Source organism: Varroa destructor, unplaced genomic scaffold (genome assembly GCF_002443255.2).
Source record: "Varroa destructor unplaced genomic scaffold, Vdes_3.0 BEIS01000005.1, whole genome shotgun sequence".
In the NCBI taxonomy this organism is placed as follows: domain Eukaryota; kingdom Metazoa; phylum Arthropoda; class Arachnida; order Mesostigmata; family Varroidae; genus Varroa; species Varroa destructor.
Window position 1 is genome coordinate 28,340,405 of NW_019211458.1, and position 24,736 is coordinate 28,365,140.

The 24,736-nt window shown below is 38.5% G+C and overlaps 1 protein-coding gene and 1 long non-coding RNA gene across 8 annotated transcripts; one reads left to right on the plus strand and one right to left on the minus strand.

The window, feature by feature from the left end:
• Positions 1-1,534: 1,534 nt before the first annotated feature.
• On the minus strand, positions 1,535-24,353 carry THADA (Thyroid adenoma-associated protein homolog). Of its 3 annotated transcripts, none has more exons than XM_022807449.2 (30): positions 23,836-24,353; positions 23,169-23,233; positions 22,587-22,699; positions 21,879-22,100; positions 21,366-21,526; positions 20,818-21,075; positions 20,317-20,480; positions 19,683-19,856; positions 19,185-19,315; positions 18,648-18,884; positions 18,065-18,316; positions 17,786-17,960; positions 16,839-17,145; positions 16,161-16,439; positions 15,609-15,791; positions 14,532-14,731; positions 14,071-14,207; positions 13,524-13,787; positions 13,077-13,344; positions 12,681-12,839; positions 12,283-12,371; positions 11,776-11,920; positions 11,611-11,638; positions 6,267-6,763; positions 5,788-6,024; positions 5,324-5,532; positions 4,458-4,566; positions 3,983-4,172; positions 2,595-3,340; positions 1,535-2,349 (listed from the first exon to the last, which is right to left on the minus strand). In XM_022807449.2, the coding sequence occupies exons 1-30, from the start codon at positions 23,906-23,908 to the stop codon at positions 1,990-1,992; spliced, it is 6,432 nt and encodes a 2,143-aa protein (XP_022663184.2). In that variant the 5' UTR covers positions 23,909-24,353; the 3' UTR covers positions 1,535-1,989. The 3 variants fall into 3 exon arrangements, with proteins under 3 accessions (XP_022663184.2, XP_086845988.1, XP_086845987.1); XM_086989862.1 differs by having other exon boundaries at positions 22,587-22,641; positions 23,836-23,909; XM_086989861.1 differs by lacking the exon at positions 20,818-21,075 and having other exon boundaries at positions 23,836-24,352.
• On the plus strand, positions 8,478-18,386 carry LOC147755501 (uncharacterized). Of its 5 annotated transcripts, none has more exons than XR_015328154.1 (5): positions 8,478-9,158; positions 12,448-12,626; positions 15,682-15,819; positions 16,920-17,148; positions 18,117-18,386. It is a non-coding gene; the product is annotated as an uncharacterized LOC147755501 (long non-coding RNA). The 5 variants fall into 5 exon arrangements; XR_015328155.1 differs by lacking the exon at positions 8,478-9,158 and adding an exon at positions 9,176-9,250; XR_015328153.1 differs by lacking the exons at positions 8,478-9,158; positions 12,448-12,626 and adding an exon at positions 9,182-9,335.
• Positions 24,354-24,736: the final 383 nt, after the last annotated feature.

Consider the following 24,736-nt stretch of genomic DNA (forward strand, 5'->3'; position numbering starts at 1 on the left):
AGCTGTCGCTTTAATAGGCAGACACCTAACCTTTATATCTCCGAAGGAATCTACAATTAACAGAAAATCCTCGGTTCGCTAGATCCTTTGATTTTTGAGTACAAACATAAGAAACGTGTTATCACTTGCTTCCAGAAAAAGCAATACCACCGTCAGCGAACCCTAAAAAACAGTTTGATGTCAAACATTTTAAGTCAAACCCTACCGTTATTGTTTAAGTGGATCAAGATGAAATAGACCTCGATACATGGTTCGTATCATCTTGGAAAATCACTTGACGATTCTCATTGTATTTGGCCTCAAGTAAACAGATCCCTAGGGCTACTGACACGATTGCTCCGATGTCAGTTTTATAAAAAAAAAAACTATATATGTATTATCATAAATTCATAAGAGGCTAATAACGTTCAACTACTGCCCCAGTGAAACTTATGATGGGTTGTAACAAATTTCAAAACTTTTTCTGCGCTCCTTTATGTAATTAGTTTTTATTATTAATTAATAGTACGGGTATTTAATACATGTTTAATACACACTCGTCTTCTAAAAGATAGCTAACATTTTTTTTGACTTTGCTCATCGACGAAGTTCGTGCGCTAATCGATGCAAAGATAGTATGGCATATTCTTTCCTAAACAATGAAACTTAACTTCTTAAAACACACCGTAGTTTTCCGCACACCGCAATAGTCAGTGTTAACGTACATGTGTAAGCATGCCATTCTATTCTTGCTAAATACTCATCTCTTTGAGAGATGGCGAAAGAAGCAACAGAAGCAAACAGGAAGCAGACATTAAGAGCTGAATACACTGATTTGTCATACCTTACGCAATTAATTTGCAAGTGTTCGCTCGGTAAACATCAGGTAAGGTCGCGTTAGGGAACCTTTATTGAACACTGAACTTTCTTCGCTCGCAACCGTCGTAACTTGTTATAAGCTTTGCTCAGACTGACCGAGCGCATCCTCTGCACACGCCGGCTGTTTGTCCATCACAGCAAGCGTCTTCTTCAAAATGTGCGTCAGTCATGGCATCGAATAGGGGAGGACACAGGGTTTTCTACTAAACTCTGTTCTCGGTGAACCCACAATTCACCTGCTGACGTGCGTTAAAGGCGTGATGTATATTTGAACTCTGCCACAAATACTTTGCCTTACTAATCTGTGACATCCACAAAAACAATCAGTACAAGTTCGTAATGATCCAAATAGACCACTATCCACATACCATTCATTTTACGAAAATCTACGCAGGTTAAATTTTCAAAAATATAAGTTGGAAACTGCAAATGCATGCTATTAATTATTATTGTCGACAATAATGAGAACAAACTGCTCAATTTTTTTTAATAACAACCAATTCATATTTATTTTAAAGGCGTGTCTCTCGCCAAACATGTTTACATTAGTTGCTGCATATATACAAGTACGACATATTTGTATATTTCGATATTTCCTTATAAATAAATGTGAATTAATATATATATATATATATATATTTGGAAAGGTTTTCTATATAATGCTAAATTTGTGAAATTGACTTTCCACTGGTGGCCCCATTATACAGCAAGAAAAGTGACTCTGTGTGGATAAGTGCACTCTGTGCCGTAGAAACTGACCTTCATAGCAATCTCTAGGATGTTTTTTGAATCCGCTATTGGCTTTAATGATATTCTACCTGTTCCACTACTTATGATCAAATGTCATCATATATTTTTGTAGTTATTATTATGAAGAAGAAGAACATCTGCGACCGCTAAATATTTGCTTATTTTCTGTTTTCAAAGCTAACATCCAGGACATAGCAAGTCTTATCGGTGTATAATCTTCTATGATTTCCACATCCATGTATTTCTTGTCAATGAACATCTCAGCTACATAATACCTTGAGTTGCTTACTCGTCTAATGCACACCCTACTGTTTATCTGATTCACCCTGTTAACGAATACTATTAAAAGTTCGAATAATTCATAATGGGGTTTAAGTACTTCTAATCAGAATCATCAATTTCAATGACTTCCGGAGGATTGTGTGAGATAAGCTCTCCAACAGGCATAACATTCGTACCCAGGGCGCGCAATCTTCCAATGCTAATGTTATAGGAGGCGGCGTTGTTACCGGACACAACTGTCTCTGGCTTATCGCCTTTGATTTCGTCCTGCGAGTCATCACTCAGTTCAATTACGGCCGTCTTCTTCGAAGGTGGTTTATCATCATCGAAAACGTTCTGCGATGAACGTTTCTTAGACTTCGGGGCCGCCCGATCGTTTTTGATTCGACATGAATGGTGGCCGTTCGATTTGAGACACGGGTTAGAATCATCGTCGACCGATTCGACGAAAATGATCCCCTGCAATGGTAAACTACTTCTTCTCAAAATATGGTACCAAAATTAAGTGTAACCAAAATTTAACTATTGCTGTTTCTTCTAAAAAGTTCTTAATCATGGTCTTATGTAACAGCTAGCTTTTGCGATCGTGATGCTTTATGATACCTGCACCTAGTATTTGCGAATTTTAAGATTTGTGCATATGATCGCATGCTAAAGTAAGGACATACTACTAATTCAGGAACGTGAAAAAGCATGTTACCTACCGTAGATACGTCATCCTCATTTCCAGCAGCACTAGGACCTTTTGTTTCAATCACCGATCCCGTCTTAAGGTCAACCTCGGACAACTCACGGACCTGTGGTAGTCCTTCATTGGAATCGTTCTCTTTCATAGAGTTAACGTCTTTTTCTCGTTTCCTGTTGCCGTCAGCTCGACTGCTAGCACCACTGCTGTTAGTACTGCTATTACGCTCATCGGTTTTACTATCCGCCTTGCTGGCTTCGCTGACGGTTCTAGCTGAGCCATTTGAATACTTCTCTTCTCCCGATTGGCTTCTCTTTGATGCTGAGCGTGCTTCGATATCTTCCTTCTGACAACCCGTAGCCGCGGGCGAGATACCGCTTCTATTACTCGTAGTCGGGGAGTCATCTTTGTGACCGACATCTTCTAACGCCATTTGACCCAGTTCACGCTCATCTTCTTTGCCTTTATCATGATCACTATCTACTATAATCTCGTCCTGAGCTATTTTAGCTCCTCCGAAGTTTTCGATACCAGTCCTGTCTCTGTCGTCCTCAGACTCTTCATCGGAGTTAAGATAGGACTCGTCGACTTCGGACGAAAGGTCGTCATTCTCCTCAGCTTCATCATGCTCAGACTCATCTTGTCTAGCTCTATCGAATGACTGGAGGCTAGAAGATGGTTTTGCAGCGCCCTTTGAAAGCGATTTCCTACCCGCATTGGGCTCTCCGCTACCATAATACCATTTTGGTGAGTCTGAGCCTGCAACTATTTACCATAGGAAGAAATTGTTAGTATAAGTAGGCGTCCATAGTGTTTTAGTTAACTATTGATGTTTTTTTAGAAAACACATGGCTCGACATAATTTCTTATTTTTGGTTATTACAGGTAAATTACAATTGGAGGTGTAGATTTCCTTTTCTCGGTCGTAATCTGTTATAAAATATTGTATATGCTACAATTATTTAGGAAGCAATGTACGTTAGCTTGTTTATTAAACACTGCGAGCGGACTAACTTCAGGCCTATTAACTATTCTATCCCTCCAGTTTTTATCCATTGCCAAATCTGCCCGGAACATTGATTATTCATCTCTACGTAGCCCGAATGTAAAACACCACCACAAACGACCAAAATAGGAAGTTATTCAAACGTCAAACAGATTTTATAGCACTCGAAAAAAATTCAAATGCTCCCCGAAAAACTCGAAGCACTTCGTGCAATACCCCTTCTTCATATTTACGACTAAAGAATTACTACCTATCACAGAAAAGATTTGACAAAAGTGCCACATCTAAGAAAGTGTCACATATATATACACATACGTTATTGAGTATTAGTTGAGTATTGAATAAGTATAATACACTAGTCAGTGAATTACTTCTTCTCAATTGCTACAGTTGGAAAATACCTTTTGGTGTTTTCGACCTTGCAGTGACACTGTCAGATGATGGTGGTAGGTCGTTCCTGCCGTCAGCGCCACTGGCCTGCCTGTCCGCGAACTCATTAATAACAGCCGCTATTCGCTCGCGACCTTCAACTTCACTTGCCCTTAGGCGCGCATTAAGTTCAGGATCATTTTCAGCCGGATCGCTTTCATCCTGAAACACCAAGATCGCGCTTAGTTAGCTATTAGAACATACACAGAAACACAAAATTATATTTGTTATAAAAGCAAAAAATGTCGATACGTTACAACAACACAGATTCATTATACTTACTATGTAGTATAAGCCCTGTTTTATGAATAAGAGAGCATTCATTATGTTTACAATCGAACAACAAATGAATATACAACCATATAAACACCCTACAATAGGGTACAGTTGAGGTGAATGAAGTAGCTATTATACTTCTGATAAACAGAATAAAATTGAAAAACTCACCTGTTGTCCGAACTCTATTTCTAGCGATTCCATATTCAAGCGTGTTTCTATGATTCGGCGTCTCTTTATCTCTTCGACAATCTCCTTGAACACCTCCTGAGCAACTGACCTGTTGATTAACAAAATATCGTGTGATACAACAAAATTATATGATTGGATTATGTAGAATAATAGGTGATTTTTGGCTCGAACATGAAGTGAATTGGCAAAAGATACCATTCTGACAGGCACAGCATGCTATGGTGTATCAAAACCGCGCCAAGAGAAAGAAAAATGGTTTCTTATTTACATTTTTTTAATGCCATTCATTATTTTTTTTCTATATAAATAATATGGCTATCCTCAGGATATCTTCATAGCACATACAGCACACAGAACGAAGCGGATAATTCCATCCTCTATTGTTTTTACTGTCTTTTTGCTTGCATCCCTTTCGTCTTTCTACTTGCGCTACTTCATAAAGTTGATTTTTATAGTATCGCTTGACTTGTCATTCATGAAATAATATCACATAAATTTTTTTTATCACCAACGCTGTAGAAAAAGTACTTCATTGTTCACAGCCAAGTGCATTGTAGAAGTCAGCGCTTGTGTGTAATCACTAACTGACTAAGGTTCCGCTCACTATAAACTGACATCTACCTGTTATTATAAATAATACGGATTTTGTACAATCCTTCGCATTATTACATACAATATATCCTTCATAATTTTTCCACGCTCCTAAGTCCCAGAACACTGACAGAGTATCAAGCACACCCTCGTTAAATATACATGTTTATAACTTAAGGCTTTTATAACAATATATCCTGTATACAACATGATATAATATCAAAACCATTGATTAAACACGGCATCATTCTCACCTTTGACGATCGTCACTCATACCAAGATTCGCTTTTTCGTTGACACGGCGAACGATAGCAAGAACATCAGTAAAATCCGGCGTGAGTTCCCTGCGGATGCACCGAGTTGCCATCTTTCCGGCGGCTCGATTCACCTCAGGACAGGTGCTACAACGAACGGTGATTGGTCGTTGGCTTTCTCGCATTGTTGTCGTTGGGTTACATTCAAGCTGAAAATGAGGATTGAAACAGATACTACTTCTTAAGCTTGAATTCTTTAGGTTTTATCCAATGTGCTAGTTTGCCGGATGGGCCAGAGATGGGCCAAGAAACCCGTTCGGGTTTTCAACATACAAAGAGAGACATCGTTGTCTAAGACCGCGTGGGGGTTTCTAGTCTTAGCGTACTTACTTACAACACATATGTTATCATTTTAGGCTGACAACTGTTTATTTGTTTATCCATTGCGTATCTATTATACATACCTCTTGGATTTTGTTGTACAGAATTATAGCACGCCGTTTCAGTCTATCGAGATAGACATAATTACATTCCATTTCAACGTCCGCATCTTCCTCGTCCTCTTCGAATCCGTTTTCTTGCTCGACGTTGTTGATCTTTGCTATGATTTCAGTCAGTTTCTCGCTCAGCTTCTCAACTAGCTTTTCAGATGACTTGGCTACCTTGCGGTTTCGGTTGATCTGAATCAGTTTACGTTGTTCCTGCAATCAAACAATCAGATAGAAAAACAGATAGTAAAAAACCTGATTTAAAAATATTTTCATCAATATCATATGCACCAGAACTAGCATATAGACGCAATCTAATCACACATAATCTACCGACATACATCTAGTATGTTTGATGTTAGGCTTTGTGTATGTGCAATACTCATATCGAATAAGCGATTGCACCCAATAAATATAAGTGATGGAATTTTCTCACTAGTTAGTACATCGCGTACCTCGCTCTTTGGCGGGTTAACGACCATACTGTCAACCAATTCCTTAAAATGGAATTTTTTCTTTTTTGGATGCTTCACACAGCCTTGCTCTACGAGACGGATCTTGTTGCGAAACGCGGCGGATTCAAGATAATCGATATCTGTTTTTTCTGCGGAGAACAGCTCCCAGATTTGATCTCGCAGCTTGGTCAGATCGGTACTACTTTTCAGGCCACCGCTTGACGGTCCGGCAGAATTGCTGTAGTCTGTTAGGTCGACGTGTTTTTTGCAAAGATTCTCTAGTAGCTCGCGGGCCTGTGACAAATGATCGACTTTAGAATGTCTTCTTGCTTCATTAGCTACTACTTCTGCTTTGCGGTTATCATCGGCTGAAGACACGCCGGACCCAGGGTCTTTGAAAGCTGTATGTGAATCCGTTTGACTAGCAGAAGTGGACCCAATAGCAAGTATTTCGGATGACGACATGACGAAGTGTTTTTGAATAAATAATGGGTCTCCTGCAAATCAAAGAAAATGTTAAGACCTTTTATTAGTATTGTCCAAGTTAGAACAATATAATATGATAATGAATATGAAAATATATCGTTTAGTTGAACGAGTTTCATGATTTCAGTTACATTGCAAAAAGCCCATTACTCTAACCTACGACAATGGGTGCAATTTATTTGTAATTACTTTCTACTTCAAGTTTTAACTTATTTCATATATATGAGTGCATAAGAAAACACGTATTTTTTGTTTGTTCCTTAGTTTTATATTTAAGCTGTAAAAGCCTAATTGAATCAGTTTCTTTATCGTCTACCTGGGGTGTATTGCGCATAAAGATGCACAATATATTATCAACGATTTCAATTTAGCTTAGTACGTTGCTATAGATACTCATCGCGTATAATTGTCTTATTGTCAATATGCAGCTTTTAACTAGATCGTGTGGGCGTAATGACTTGTACCCATCTAACGGCCCAAAGATAGGTCTGCTTCTGCACAAACATAAAATCTGTGATAAGATAATGTTAACTTAAATAATTTTCGCGTGTTCTGCACCTATTGTTTGAATAAATTTTTTTCAATATATCTAACCATAAATTGATTTTGAAAACATCGAACCCAAATCCGGGCCGATCAATCGTGTTCTCGTTGATAACATTATTTAGAAATATACATATAATACATATACATACTAAAATACCCAATTCTATTATATTGTCATAAAACATAGCCATATCATTTTAATGGTATGGTTTACTGTGGTATATAATTTTATTACATTACATACTTTCAAATTTATACGTTGTAGATACATAGATAACATTGTGTAAAAAATTATATGTATAAATAAATGCTCATCTGTGGTTCACTTCTTGTCATGTTCTTTTTTATATCTTTGTAGGCAAAATGAGTAAGCCATCGATATCAATACTGGCAAACACTAAATAGGCAAACACGAATTAGATTTGAATTTTATCTTAGCAAGATTCACAGAGTTCAAACGAATCGTTTATGAATATTTGCTTTTTTATGAACTCTAAGAATAAGTGACGATACATAATATGATGTTATAAAATAATAATAACAACCCCCAACTTTGGAGAGATTAAAAAGGTATCATAGATACTAACAGCAGAAAAAAAATGATGTTACTATTTTGGATAGAATTTAAGAAAATGCCAATACTAAAACGTTTCATTTCCTTGCAGTAACGCCTCTCCGAATCAGCGAAAATTTGAAACGAAGGTTTTATTGTTTGGCTAAGAGCTCAATACCATTTTGAACACTTCCAAAACACTCAAGTTGTTCGGTTCTCGTTATCTCTGCTAAAACTCGACTAGATGTACATACTTCGTGGAGAATCACGGGATATATATTAATAACTAATCTATTTTTGCTTATAAATAGGTAGGAATTCATTGACATAGATTACAGATATCCGACCTTGCAAGCTATCGAACTCATATTCGGATCGTGTATTATCGATTTAGCAGTGCAATTTTTGCTTTACTGTTAAAATTTCGATATTTTCATATCTGAGACAGCTTGTATATTCAGGAATTCCAGTCGCGTTGGTATACATTTATACGCTGTGTACAGATAAGATCTTTCGATATTACCATATCGCGTAATCTGGTTACCACAATCACAATAAATACATGTCGACCAATGCCATTACTGCCGACGACGTAGAATCTTTAGATGCGATACCCTAATATAAATATACTACTATGCGTATACACACCCGCTACGTGGAATTTCCCCGTCGCTTTGATGATGATGACAATTAGGATCGAACAATAGGACTAGTACACCGCGGTAGACACCTCAGTCTATTCTCCAGTCAGACACTTTAGACATATAGTAACGTGGCACCAAAAACTTGATATGATCGTAAATCGAAATCTACAGAGTGTTAAAAAAAAACTTACGAAACAGAAACGATCACTGTAAGCTATGATAAATTCGACGAGTCAACAATGAAACCAAAACATTGCCACAGAAACTGAGCCCGTCCACTGTCTTTTTAGCGGTCAAGTGAGTCCTGCCCTCACAATCCTAATGCCGAATCGAACGTGGTCACAAGAGTATGTTGTTTATTTGGTTCAGCGAGACTGCGCATACAGCTCTGATATAGCAGACGATTTTTGCGCTGGGCGTCTCACTCGACAAGAGTTGTGTTTTGTGGCACGCTAAGCGTTACAGCCTTGTAACGTGTAACGAAAGACAAAATTGACTGATGCGATTTACTTGTCTGAGAGCTCTCGAGTGCAGTACCGAACGTAAAACTTGAAACATTTACTATGTGGCTGTTTGCTCATAAGAAACTCTGCTTTTCGTAATTGACTGCACAGTTTAGCGAATTCTAATAAATAAAACACAACGAAATCGCCTATCCTCGAAGTAGTTTATCTGGAAGCGTGCGTTCTGGCTGATTCACAAAAAGCCTAAATTCGTTACCTTATTAAATTTGCTATTAAGTAGCACATTAACTGGTATTTATGGTGACAGTCTTTACTCAATAGCTCCAAGTGTCGACTGGCAATTTAATACCACTTACTAATATCGCAGTTATAGCATGTAAGCAAAATTACACAAAACAGCTTAAAAACTCGCCAGTCTGTTCATATTTGTACACAGTTTATACTTGAAATTAAACGTAGCAGACCACTTTGTTTATACTGGCTGTTTATTTATCGGGATTAATTTATGGGAAGCGTTATTATGAGATCTGAACCTCTAAAACATCGGTAGCATTATACTAAGCCTTGTAAATGTTTGGATTAATTTTACGTTCCATTGCTTTATCATACCGCTTCAGATAATATCTCAGCTAAACACTAGTATTAGGTAAGATCAGATCTTATTCCTTCTTATTCAACATATTATCTATCCAGTTAATATCAAGGCATTTAAGAGATTACTGAACATCTGAACTGATATCAAGCTTTGATAAATCTTGCAAAGTTACCACTAATAACGCTTGTAATTAGTAACACGCTAAATCACATCGTGAGAATATGATTATGACAGAATCCCTAAATTGCGCCAGTACAGTTAAATGACAAACAAACGACTATAGTAACATTGTCACCGAACGAGTGAAATGTATTTTGTTTTTCCTACTGACGTGCCGATTCTCTCCTTTCATCCATTTATAACAATGAACTTATTGACACATAACAACAGATTGTCCCGATTGGCTTGCTCCTGACACAAGTGAATAGATTTTATTTTAATTGTTCTCATACGTGTCTAGTACGTTGTTTTCGTGACGAAAGTACTTAAACATATGTTCTAGTCTATGTTTACATGCCGTCATAGCTAAATCATAGGTAGTGGGATTAGACAAATATCACTACATAAAACAGCACTACAATATAATTGTACATATATGTATATACCTATCCTGTAACGCGGATATATTGATAAGGCTGACTTTTGTACATTCGATTAGGTTAACGATTGCATAACGACTAACATCTATTGGCTGCCGGGCCCCGCACTGATTTCGACATCTAAATAATGGCGTATAATGCTACCTGATTGTTTTACTCGTAGCTGTAATATAGGTAACAGTTCCTTTCGATTACAGCCAAACCGAGTTAACGTGAGAGGCCAAATATTTCGCTACTTTTATGATGACCAGAGAACGTGTTCGTTCTTAAACTAAATCTCTTCAATTTTTCTTTGCTATTATTCTTATTTATATTTTACCTTTTTTATAACATAACCTAGATCCAAGCCTAGACATTATTTTCGCACGTTGCTGTTTAATGCTTCACAAGAATACGAGTGCCTACTCTAACAATGTACTAAGCCTGTGCTCAATTAATAGTTAATAATAGAACTACTTGATATATATTTTCTTTGAGAAAAAATTGACAATTATACACTTGAAAAGGATCACCTCACCAAAATATTATCATATTATGTACAAGCACAAGGTAACAATCATTCTACGTGCAATCAGTGCAATTGTTGAATTTAGCAAAACGAGAAAAATACATATTATTTATCAAAGGCCTTTCACAAATCTGTAATCTGCCCACAACCATAGATTGTGCCGTGAGCTTCTGTCCGAGTAACACCAGCCCGCGGTCCAGTTGCCGGTTACTTGCAAGTTCGTAATCGGTTGTTTGAAGGACCTGCGTCTCTAGTTTATCAATAGTGGCGCTCTGTTCTGGCGTCAGTGTTGGCATATTGAGATCTCCTACTAATCGAGGCCGAAGTTCTTCAAGTGTCCGTCGACATGACTCTGCGATGACAAGCGTATCATAGAATGTATTTAGTTCACCTTTTTCAAATGGTTGTTCATCAATGTTTCCGTCTATTGAGTCCTGATCTTGAGAGTTGTCCAAGGCAGGTATTCTGTCATCATCTACTGAGGCGAGCTCGACAAGGAATTGGCCAAATGCCTGAGGATTAGCTGTTGTCTTTGAACATATAGCTAGTACAGCTTCTAGGGGGGTTAGCCGACATAATAAATCCGCATTGATCGTCGCCACACCATCGATGATACGGTCTCTTATGTAGACGTCGTTGTCCAATACGAGGTTAACAAGAGCCTGGGTTAAGCATATGTGACTCGCGGCGTTTCTCACGAACACTTCCTCACCATGAGCTTTAAGCAGGTTGTAAGCGAGATCCGCGGCAACCCGTCTCATGTCCGGATCTTGATTAGGGGCTGAGTACTTGCGTAACGCGTCTATGACCCCACGCAAAAAATTACCTTTGAGACGAGGCACAAATGCGCTTACAAGCCCAAACAAGGCCACAGCTACGGAAGGGTGAGTCAATACAGAAAGTCGATCAAGCAATATGAGCACACGAGTTTCCAACCTATCAAGCTTACCCGCATTCAATGTAGCCAGCTCGTATGCCTGTCAAAAGGAAAAACATAAGTACATGGACTTCGCTTGCATTGAACTACGGATATTAGATTTTTTATTTGATCCACTAATATTAAATCAAATGATTCAAAAGGTAATTATACACGGGAGAAACCAGCTTAACGTACCATTCGCTGAACATCGGGATGTTCTTTGTCAGGGGACTGAATAACTTGATTCATAAGTTCGATGGCGGACGATACAGAACCATGTTCCAAACAAAATTCAAAGGCGGCCGCTTTTTCGCTGTCAGTACGAGCGTCAACCGGCACTCTATTCAGCCATATGAAAAATTGCAGTTGTGTCACAGAAGATGGCAATTGAGTCACTTGCGAGAAGAGTTTCTACTGGTCCTTAGAGTTATCCATTTTATGATGAGTGTGTGTGCCATGTAAATTTCTCTATTTTCATCCAAGTTACCAAAGTTTACGTTCCCGCACAACGATATGTCGATATCGTACCCTTATCGTGTCAGTAAGCATCATACTAGAAATATATAATGGTGTTTCGCAACTACTTTGCGCTAATTTGTCAAATGCGTTCTTAAAGATTTATATTAGCTTTGAACACTATATAAGACATTTTTGTACCCTGCATGATTTTACTTTAACCAAGTGACTTGGCACATTACTTACCCGCATGTTAGCTTGTACTTTATGAGGGCGGCTTGAAACTGGTCACCGCCCGGAATGATGAGGTCCGCCTTAGGAACAATTTCTAATACCTGAAAGACCATGTTGCGTAATCGTGTGTATCTTAAAAGCCAATTCAAGTCGTGTGTGCTATATGATTCTTCAAAGTGTACGCTGACGTGCGTGTCAGATCCTAACTGTGCTTGGATTCCTAAATGACATGCATTGTTTTGCACGTCAAAACTGTGGCGTTGCGCAAGGGAAAGAAAATTATACTGCCTGCAGACCAGTGACAGAAGACTGAATGCATTTCGTGCGCGTTGGATCAAACGTGTTTTGTAAAAAACGTATGTGAACAACAACATATTATAGCGAAATAAAAAAATGTATAAAATATATACCTTATCGACATTTGAGCTGCAAGATGTCAGTAAACGTATGTATTCGGCAGCTGCAAGGCCATAATGAGGGGCCGCGATCCATGCACCTTCCATCAGTGGGCCGCTCAAGGCCTGCGTCAGTTCGCTCGACATTTCCGACATTGTAAGCACCGCGCGAATCTAGCCAGTGCATACAAATTACGGAATAATCAACGAGAAATCTCAAACATCGCAAACAAATAAGTATAAATCACAAAAAATTGAGCCAGGATGTATTTGATGAATTTAATCAAAGTGCGTTAGTGTTACTTCCAGATAAGCACAAGGCCTTTTTATTATTGCAAAAATAAATTTAAAGTTTCGCCTAAAATTTACGAAAAACTTTATGAAATCTAGAAAAAATCAAATTGTACCAACCTGCAGCAGGGTTCCGTGAAGCCGGTTTTCACCAATTTTTCCTTCGCCGGCTGCCAGCATCCGCATTTTTTGTATCAGAACCTGCAGACGGGACTCAGCCGGAAGCAACGAGGCATAAGCCTTCGAGCTGGCGACACGGATGCCATGAAGCGAAGAACCCGCGCAGACATCTAGAAGAGGCATAAAGGCGCCTAACTTGGAGTCTGTTAGCGACGGTATAAGCCTTTCTAACAGGAGTAGAATGGGATACAGACCCGTGTGGCCCTCGCTAAAACATAAAGCGAACAAATGGCAATAAATATAGCAATATCAACAATGGAAACAAGGTTCTTTAATTTAATACTGTGCAGTTCTATCGGGGTTGGTTTTAACATGCATCTAAAACTTTTTACTCTACCACTGGTGCTCTGAACATTTTATTTACAGAAAAATAAAAAGCCTACTTACATATGCTTTAGAAGTTCAGCAATTCTTTCAAGAAGAAACGGTAAAAGCTCTGGGAAACGCTGAAAAAAAACATTTCCGGTAAGGCAATTTTTACGCTCGATATCTTGGCGTGATCTGTTTACTCCAAAGATTCTCGTCATTAACGACGAGAAAAGCAGAGTGCTCGCGTTGCGAACATGCCACGCGGGATGAGAGAAACCTCGCAAAGCTGAACATAGTCCGGAGCTCACGTAACCCATGACGCTTTCTCCCAACTGGGTATCTCTGGAAATCAAACAGCGAATATTCCAATATATTAACGATAACTCAGCTGCATGTAATTAGTGTCATACGTAGCTATATCTTCTTCTAAATGGATCCAATCTTATGTATGGATATCGGAAATTGCGATTTCGTTTATATGAACAATGGCAGCAGCTAAACCCAATTTAAATTAACTAATCTACAATGTAAATAATGTTTTTTGAGATGGCCACTTCTATATCTTTCAATTATAGGTTATGAGAGGTTAGCTCAGCGTTATTTCAACTGCTACAATCAATGTTACCTGTAGAGCGCCCGAAGAACGTTGAGTGCGTGGACCCGAGCTTTCTCGTCTTCGCCAGCTGCCAAGGGTAGCAGTCCTGTCATAGCACGTCTCAATCCGCCATTGGCGTTAACTTCAGGCTCCGTGACCACAATAGACTGGAATCGCAAAAACAGCTAGCTAGAAAATGATGCACACAAATAATTGACAGTAGCGACGTACTATATGAACCGGTTTGCTTTATTGATACGTGATTGTGTAAAGGCTGATGCTCAATGGCAATGAAGATTTGGTTAGCGAAGTTGGATGTTTAAAAAAGATGCGGGTAGTCTCGCATGCCCGTCTGCAACTGAACCGAGTGAAGAATTGGTAGAGTAACGACGGCCAACATTACGTTGCTTTGCGAAACGACTACTGATTATAAATATTCTGCTGCGCATTATCAGTTTGGAATACTCTACTGTAAATACGTTAAAACTTACCTGCACGATGAAGGGCAATCCTGCGCTACGTCTCGTAGCTGAAACTTCTCCACTGGCTACACGGGACATTAGCTCATCAAGCCATTCTTCAGGAAGACGCCGAAGCCGTTCGTCTGGATGTCGCCATAAAGAGTAACATAATCGCGAAAAACCCATCGATGCCTGCTCAAAAGCACCGCGATGTCGTACACGACACAACTCTAGAAAGGATACGACAAATAAATTATTACATGAATGAAGTAAACAATGCTTTTTCCCCTAAACCCTTCAAAATTATGCTTAAGGAGAGCTTTTCGATTAGTGAACATAATGGTCCAGAGCTCGGTTCAAATGTCTCACACCTTCTGTTATACCTCGTTCGGATCCAAATCTGTATTGTGAGTCATCTTTATATGTTATTTCGTTCATATTCCGTTGATATGTGCGTAAGTAGAAACATACTCTTGACACTTTTCTTACAAATATCGCTGATTTAATTCGAAACTAAGACGGTTCCAAGACCTCCCTACGGACTCCAGCTAGTGTGGAAGTATCCCTCGACGGATCAATGAAAGAAACTCGACCGAAACAAACGTTTCCAAAACGCGCTCATGGTTGAAAAGATATGTGGAAGATACACACCGCTATTTCTAAATGAGCTGAGATGCCGATTCAAATTTCCCGCTACCTTTGCCTATTTGAAGTTCATTTGCGCATTCACGTGGGGGGTGGTGAAGACGAATCGGAACTTTTTTTAATAAAGTTGCTCTGACAACCAAGAGACTCTACAAGGGCGAATAGGACTAACCAACACATAGTTACGAGTTCTACAAACATCACTTCCACTACGCCCTATATAAAATTCGTAATCTTGATTTGTCAGGTGCTACGTGTACTTATAGTGGAACGTGATTCAGTTACCATGCGTCGTCATCGGTTGCAGTGCCTTCGCAAAAAATTCTCCCTTAACGCTAAAATTTTTTTAATATTAAGTTCATACTTTCATTCATTAAGTTCATACAATCCAATTGTATGTTTGTAAAACATTATAAATATGACTTATTTCGCTGATATCTAATCACTGAAGAAAAAACTGACCGTTCATAAAATAGACTCCCATCTTTACGAATTCCTCTTCGGGTAGAATTTTTAAAGCGGTAACTTTTCCCAGGTGTGAGGCAATATCGCCAAAGCAAAGAGAGATTTCACGATGCGACCTCCAACTGCAAAGCAGCATCATCTGTGCAGCCACTGCCCATGTCTTCACCGCATCCGCATTATCTGTGGCACAAGGAAAAAAACAAATAAGGTAAGCCGGAGACAGCCTACGCTATATAAGGTAAACAAAAAATCTAATTTCTAAACTGCAGCCTACTATATCAATTACTGTTTCACTTTGTATCATTATTTTTTTTCAGTTTATTAATCTTCTACTACTTACATAATTATTTTGTGAAAAGTCACTGGTTACTAGGGCATGATAAAACAAACAATTTCCCTGCGTTGCGAGGAAAACGAAATGATATTAGATGTAATTGGTTCCACTGGAAACGCCCCGCCTTGTAGTCTTAAGTATAGCCTTTCACATGAAAAAAATAACTATTTACAGTATTTTATAGCTTTTCTTTATAAATGAGTTTGTGCACTCACGAAGTCGTTTTCCAAATCCTCTATTGAGAGCAGCCTTAAATTGCTCGACGATCTCGGGGTGTTCGTTGAAATCAACACGACCCTCAGGGCTTGGATGGGTGACCAGCGGTGATGCCACAGAAGTTATTTTATACGAAAGATCTAGAATTTCCTGGAGGATCACTCGATACTCCTCAATGTGCGCTAGATTCAGAGAACAAGAAAATGCCTCATTGAACAAAGTGCGCACACAGAGTAGAGCACTGTACATCGGAGCAGACGATGATGCCTCCAAAAGCCCTGAAAATATACCATGAATATAGCGGAACTTATGAAAGAATCATTGAAAAGTCATCTAAACCAAGTATATATGAAGTGAGTTAAACTGGTGACCAAAATGATGCCGAGGGAAGGCACTGAATAAGCTGCGTGACTATTTATGGCATCCAGCGGTTTCCATCAATCGCAATAATTAGTTTAGTCGCCTCACTTGTTTTTTATGCAGCAATTTATATACATGTATGTATCTAAATATATATGTAAATATATGAATAAACGTATCTAAATAAATCTGTGTGTGTGGGTGTGTGTGTATAATGTGTGTGATTTTTCTTATTCAATACATAATAATAATAATAATAGTGGATTTCATCAATTCATTGATATGCAAATCGTGCAAGTACAACGTTAAGAGCTCACCTTGATTCAGTGCTACTTGAACTTGATTGCGAAGTTCGGGTAGAATTGCCGCAAATAACCGCAAGAATACTTGATCTTCAGGGGAAGCAGTACTTCCTTGTATTATCTGTTCCCTACTTGTCTTGGCAAGTACGCGAAGTATGTATGAAGCTGTAACTCCGTCCGGGGGCCTTGCGGACCGCGTTAATATAACGCTATGTTCAAGCCACTCGTTAAGTACCTTTTCAGAATTCGCGAAAGGCAAAAGGTGCCGTGGTCCCGTAAGGAGAATGTGTACCACAGCTGTCTTATTTCTCTCATAAGTGTCCTGGTAAGTTAATAAAGCAAATTAATTAAATGACAATGATTAGACTTCGCAGTAGAAAACAGAACACAACAAGAGCTTTCTGATAGCCTATTGATTTAACTTAGCTTAATTATGTACATCAATTTATTAAATTTCAAGTGGCGGTGTGAGATGGACCTGACCGAGTTGTTTTTCAATTGTTTTACGTAAAAAGATTCAAAAGCTTGTGTCCGTAACCTATCACAACTAAGTATTACATTTTTTATTGGCAATCGAATTTTGGTGAAAATATGGCATAAATGATGAGTTCCAGCGGCTTTAGCAAGTCGTCAAAAGTTATGCTATATTTCAGCATATAACATTTTTTGGAACTTATATATATATATATATATAGGTCGCCGATAGTGAATAACATCTGAGTTAAGGCTATACTCAACAGCAGTGAGAGTACAATTGCACATCACTTTAAAATGGAACATCTTGTTGCCTTTGAATTAGTCGACTTTACTATAAAGCTGTGCTCAAATATGCACCATAGAGTCATAAAGTTATTTATAAATTATATATTTCCAAGGAGTCCTAAGCATAGTATTTTTTGTATATTAATGATTTTAACTCGTCCGAATTTCAAGCAAGATTAGGATTGTTTTTACGGCCTTACCTTAAGCCAGTAGAGTAGCGTATGTGCCTTCGTCTGAGTCCATTGATCGTTCCGTGCAAGTGGGGCCATTAATTCCAGCAGCATCAGGGCCGTCGAACGAGTGAAAAAGCTACAACCAGGATGAAGTTGAGAGAGGCAGAAAAGCCAAAAATGGGTGACCAGCTCCTCTCCTTGCCTATACGTAGAATAAAACGTAAAAGGGCCAAAGTTAAATGTTTATCTTGGTCTCTATATATAATCTCTAGATATATGAAATTGCGGTTGATCCAACCCTCTTGCCTCAGTACATCTTCGATGCCTTTTTCTCCATAAACTTCGTGTTTCTTTCCAGGTTTTCGCCAATATATATTACTGTCCGCGGCACGTTGTAAAAGCTTCTTAAAAGACGAAAACATTGCTTGACGGAGAGCTTGACTCTGAGTTGATATATTCAACTCAAGGAAGGTTTTGAGATGTGGGATTGCCCTCGGATCGATGGGTTCACAAGACTTAGGGCATTCCGTCAACAGTCGAAGAAGGCTATGGCGCACGCTGTAAATGTGAAATTGAATAAGACTTGTTGATTGATGAAAACCGAGCAATAAACGATAGTAAATTTTAACAGAGAAATCTGAAATTTAGCTTAAAGAGGTGGATGCATTCAGTAGAGCAATCGACTTTACTAGGACATTATAGGGCATATCTCTAAGATACATACGCGTGCGTTAACAAAAGCCCGAACAAATGTACTAGAAAACGACATTTTCACACAACATATTATCAATATAATTTTACTCCTATTCGTTAACTAAATCACTGTGTTCTTCTGAGCAACGGCCTAGTGATAAAATATATCTATAGAGAATGCGCGACATAATGAGACCTTTCATCCGTTGGCCACTGCGCATTCTCGAGGTTCCGTGGACATTCGAACAGTTTATCTGGAGAAAGTGCCTCGAGGGCCAATAGCAGGTAGCGCTGATTATTGCTACGAGAAAGAATCTCGTCAGCTAGAGCCGGTTGAAGTCGAAGAAGTCCCGGTAAAAGGTTCTTGACCGTTGCGGAACATTGGTTACTGTCGAAAATGGTGAAAAACGGTTCCACCCAAACAGCATTCCAGCTGTATGAAGGTATATATACATTAGAAAGTAGCGACGGCATTGAGGCTATTTACAGGGGCCGGGTCAAATACTTCTAAAACTATTAACTACAAGTATGGTGGTCATATCAATAGCTTTTATTCGAAAAGTGATTTGAAAAACAATTTGCATACAGCAGCTACATATAGGAGCTGCATTGGAAGTGTCTTCGTATCATCGTTTGCAATGATTGTGCCGCTGCCCATTTGCTCCTGTTTGAGCCTAGTTCCAGATATAAGGCGACCTGAATCTAACCACTTGTTCAGAAAGGTAAGACTCACCTTTGAGGATCTTCTAACAAACATTTACCGCCCACATCCCGAATAAAGTCTTCCACGTAAGGTAGCATATTTTTCTCCTGCAGGGTCTGGTACACTTCTAGTACGGCTGTTGCATTGATTATATTGTGAACCTAAAACAAATTATTTTGTAGGGTAACTACTTTAATAGCTATGTTCTTAGCTAATAGGTAAGTTTTTTCAGCAGGACAACTAAATCAACACCAAATGTATCATTTGAAGCTCGAGCTGTTTTTTTTTTTAACGCACAATGATTCCATCGTCTATACGTAGCCATAAAGCAAGCAAGCAATAATAGCATATTCAGTAATTAAGTTGTGGGTATCGCAGTAAGTCCGAAGTAGAGTGTACTATGTTACAGTTAGTGCCTTTTGGTGATACGCAGCTAAATCTAACTCATACATGCAGAATTCAAAAAGGTTCAATGTTGTCCGCCCGAAGAGTTGCAGTAGGATGTTTTTATTATGAACAAGTACATACCTTGATATGCTTTGCGATTATTTGTAAGGGAGCATATTTCGCTTTTCTGTAATGCGGTTCACTGAGGAGTTGAATGAATGTTCTTTTTAGCGACTCTATATGCTTCGGATCAGGATTTTTCACCATATTCTCTACGGTTACTTTGAATAACGCTTTTCCCTGATGCTGCACGGCCTGCAAGTTGCACAGTAGGACTTAGGACTTTTGAATGTGAATCAGGAAATGTAGACGTGCACGATGATGAAATGGTAAGTCGTAGTTGGTGCTTAAAATCATCCGCCCAATTTGGCCAATATAAATAATCCATTCTGCCGTATTCCACTATTGAGGTAACCGAGGTTAAGACTTACGAATCTAAGTTATAATTATGAATATGGAAATGAAGTAATCCACATTATTTAAGAGATTTGTATTGCGCCTATGAATATTTCACTGCTATTTTTATTATTTCTTAGAAATACCATAATTTTCAGCTTTGTGCAAATCAAGAGGCAGACTCTAAAGTAAACCATTCTTATGAATGATATTTGTGCCCTTTTTGAGCCTGTTGAAAATTATATGGTATAATAATTAAGAAGGTCTTAACCTCGCCTAACAACGCCTTTTTTTCAAAACGACTAAAGATATAGCTTACGTCCACGAAGTGCTCAATATTTGAAAAAGCAATTCTCAGTAAGTCCTCGAATCGCCGCTCGAACACTTCCCGTGAAGAACCCCTGCCATCTTTACAGAGCTTCTCAGTCCACTGTAAAACTGTGCGTACACAAGTCAGCGCAAATGGAGCCTCTTGTTGTAACTCTGTGTGATACAGCAAATACAGGCAAAGATGCAGCCGTTTAGGTTCAATGAAATTAAAATAGCTTATAGCGTGACTATCTATTACCGCTATTTATACACCTAATTATAAGTCATGGGATATGTTCCATATACTTGATCAACTAGATATTTCCAGCCGTTTGACACTTCAACGCGTTACAAAAATCCGCACGGTAAATGTTGGTTGACTTAGCTATTATCTACTTTGGAAATGTTGGGCAGCTGAAAAAATATTTCTTTTTTAAGCTAGACGCAGTTTGGTAGCATAAACAAGGAGCACGTTCGTCAGCATCTGTTCAGCTTTGAGCAGAAGTGTTACCTTGGCGGTTTCCAAGGCGATCCAGGTCGGAAAGCAGCTCTTCGTAAATTCTCAAGTCATTTACGTTATCAATTGGCGTAATATTGATCATTCCAGAGATGAAACACACATGTGCTAAGGGAACTGCCAGTAGCTCATCACTATGAGCAACATACACCTCACGAGGTTCGCCACTGGAATCTTCTGAAGAACTGGTGGCTCTAATCAATTCAGGAAGGCTAACTCCACAAGCTAGGCGACAGGACAACATAGTAGATTCTGTTTAAAATTCCAACACAAGCGCACATACTAGGTCACCAAATGAAAATATAGTTGCCTTTAAACGTTTGAAACGTGTTTGGGTAGGCGAGTGCTTCTGACGTTTACTAATATCTATGTTCAGAAGTACCGTAAATTATCTAGACATTCAACAGTACGCATTGTGAGAAGTTATGGTCTCATCCCAGTGTTTAGCAAAGATAATGGGTAATATTGAGCTATTTGTGTGTGAAAAATGACTTAGTAAGGAAAAATGAAATGACAATAGGGGAGAATGCAAAAACGCTCACCGTCAATAAGAAGCTCCTTAATTCCTGTACAAATCTGACGCAAGACATCTCTATCTTTCTCGTTTGAAACACCCCCTTTGGACAGGGCCGCTGCGCATCGAGCTACTTTAGAGGCATAATTAAATCCGCGCTCGCGCTCTTGGCTTCCACGTCGCGATAGACTAAACGACGACAGACAAAAGATCATGCATTAATTAATGCTGTCATTGGAGCAGGCCGTTTCTCACTTGATTTTGAATTCAGAGTTCAGTTTGAGTAAAAACTGACGTATCGGTTCCCGTTAAGTGTAGTATGGAGCAGATAAACTATAAGAAACCGAGAATGTAGAAGCATTCACGACCGCTTCTTAGAAACACTACATAAACATTTCGGATACTATTTACGCTTTTTTCAGTAACTGTACGCAATATGCAATGTCGTATTTGATTATTTTGTATCCGCGATTAAGCACATACTTAGCAATAGGACGCATAATTTGAGCAAATATTGTAATAGCGAAGAAATTTTTCATACATTTTTATATATTTCAAAGCGGCGGCCAGATAAATGAGCACGCGGGATAGGTCAATACGCAGCGTCTGCAGTCCATGGGGATGCCATACAGCTAAGAGCGATAACTCGTCGAGCTGACTGCAGGGATTCACGTCTTGGGCTGTACCGGCACGTTCCATGAGCACCATTAGCCGATTGTGAAGTGCTGAGGAGACGTCGATGAGCGGAAATTCGCGAAGCGCTCTAAAATCGCAACCAACGAATATGAACAGACCGCGGAAACGGAAAAAGGCGGAAAACGCAAAAAAGGATTATTGTAACGCTTAAATTTAAAGCGAATTACTCCAGCCCGATTCGAAACTATCAAAATGATATTTGGCCAAAATACGCTTTAGCTTTATGCAACTAAATGTAATCAGTTTATGTTATAAGTAACGATCAGGAACAATAGAGATAGGCATAGAAACATACGTAAACGCTCGTATAAATGTTACGTACAGATTTTCTTGCTTAATCTCCGGAGTTGCCACTTGGCCTCTACGTAACAAAGGCTGTTGTTTTTTGCATCGCTAATTATAATAATATATGATATAATGAAATTATTGTGGATAGTTACGAGCCTTGCACGAGTGTGCATTAGTGTGTAGAAGTACGTATAGGCTTACTCCCTTGGGGCCAAGCCAGTAGAAGAAACCAATGTGTAATAAGCATTGAGGGAAGACGTTTTACCCGTAACAAATTCTCCGTAGTGCAGCGGCTTGCGGCGGGTCGGCGGCCAAGTAGACTGTGCTCAGAAATGGCAAAAGAACATTGCTAGGCAGTTCGGACTTGTTCCTCAATATCTAAAAAAAATTTGTCAATGTGTCAACACGAATTATTTAATGAGATCAATTGATACTTTCAGCGCCGGTTGCGAAAATATATTTTAAAACTCACAGTTAGCGTGTGTGACTATTTTCAAGCATACTTTGACTACACATTCATTGACTTCTCTAAAAGAATCCATATACTTGATGAAAAGTTATTCTATTATCGGCACTCATTAACAAGTAGACATTAATGCTAATTTTTTTTCAATATAAAACTCTAACTGAACTAGGTAAATTAATAAACGTGCAAAAAATGTGACTTTTAAAAGATCAACGACAAAATAAAATATAAACTTGAAAGCCTTTGCGAAACTGGAGATAAGCGAAAAACTGGCAAGGGTGATCAAACCTGATAGACTGATCAGGCAGCTGATGGAGAAGACCTCCGATTCAAATGGTCAACATCAATGAATATGTTACCCATACAATAGCGTACACTTACGTTCTGCAAAGTTGCCACCTGTTGTGAAATTCTCTCGCACGAAAAAAAAGCTTCATGTTGAACACCTGAAATATAGACAGAGGTAAAAATTACAAAAAAAAACAACTACATCGACCGTGCAATATATTGCCATGTTAATATGGCTATATGATTTGGCACACATATATCTCTCACAAAATAACCCGGTAATATAACTTCTAAGCGTCGTTTGTTTCTAAATACAGTTAAGGATGTTGAACATCGTAATGGACTCTAATAATATTCGAGTTCCTCCAACGTAAATTGACTTGGATTATTTGTTACTAAAGCTGTGCATTGTGGCTGTCGCATACATTTAAGTTAATCAACAATCTAACGAAATATTAACACAAACTGGCGACGAAAATAAAGACAGTGTGAAATGGAATGATTGACAACTATTTAATTATGATTATTGGAAAGGGATATCTTTTTATGGAGTTTTGGACATCTATTTCTGTACTGTTCTAAACTATCTCCAATGTGGAGAAATAATAGTAATGTGCTGCAGTAAAATACTATTATTTATTAAGAAATCTCTGAAATAGTTTCATTTCTCTTTAACTAGAGGTGCGACTATAGATACATAGTATTTATTAATTTAATTAACAAAATTAATCGTTAAACAAATCAAAACATAAATACTCACCAATACTTGCATTATATGGATCATCTGCAGGCAACCTCAAAGCGGAAGCGATGACTTTTTTTCGTTCTTTCATTGTTAACACAAAAATATAATTACCTGATAACCCGTGCTATAGTAAACACTTGTGTTCAGGTAAAGCTTGTTCAATCGGCCATATGCTATGCGTACAGTTTATTAAGTTAATATCTATATCGATCTATTGCCCGAAATTGCATTATATTTTTTTCAACAACGACCTGACAATTAATCACTTGTCAGACGAACAATTTTTGGCGTAACCGAAAAGAGAAAATTGTGAACACGCACCGGCTGATGGATCCGCACGTGGATCTTATTTACATGACAAAGTGAGGTGCAAAACGTTCATAAACATTATATTAATTTAATACAATATTGTCACTATTCTGCAAAGACTTTCTATGATGGGCAACAGAGTTGTAAACATGTAAAAGTAACCTTATTCCTAAACACTGTTTAGGCGAAGTGCAAAAAACGTTTTTTTTTTTAATAGTTAGACAAGTGGCTCCACACCTTCCAAACGTTCGGAATCTCCTGAAAACTGTGCGACTGTGTTGTGCGGGTTCCCCGATGGAAAGGGAACATCATGATCGAAGCCCATTTCGCAGAAACTGTGGAAGGATATAACTTTGGAGTTTGGTACGGATGTCTGTTGATACAAAAATAGAGTGAAATAGTGTGATTTATCCTTCGCAATTATTTTCCACAATGTTCCCGGAGCTCCTTCCTTTTCAAGTTTTGTCGACTGTGCATACTTTTGTGCTGTGTTCATTACATATTCATACAACTGTGTTCATTACACAATACGTTAAACAGTAGAACGGTTTTCAAGGTAACAGTTATCAACTGTTCTTCTTCATAATATTGGAGTATACTTTACTAT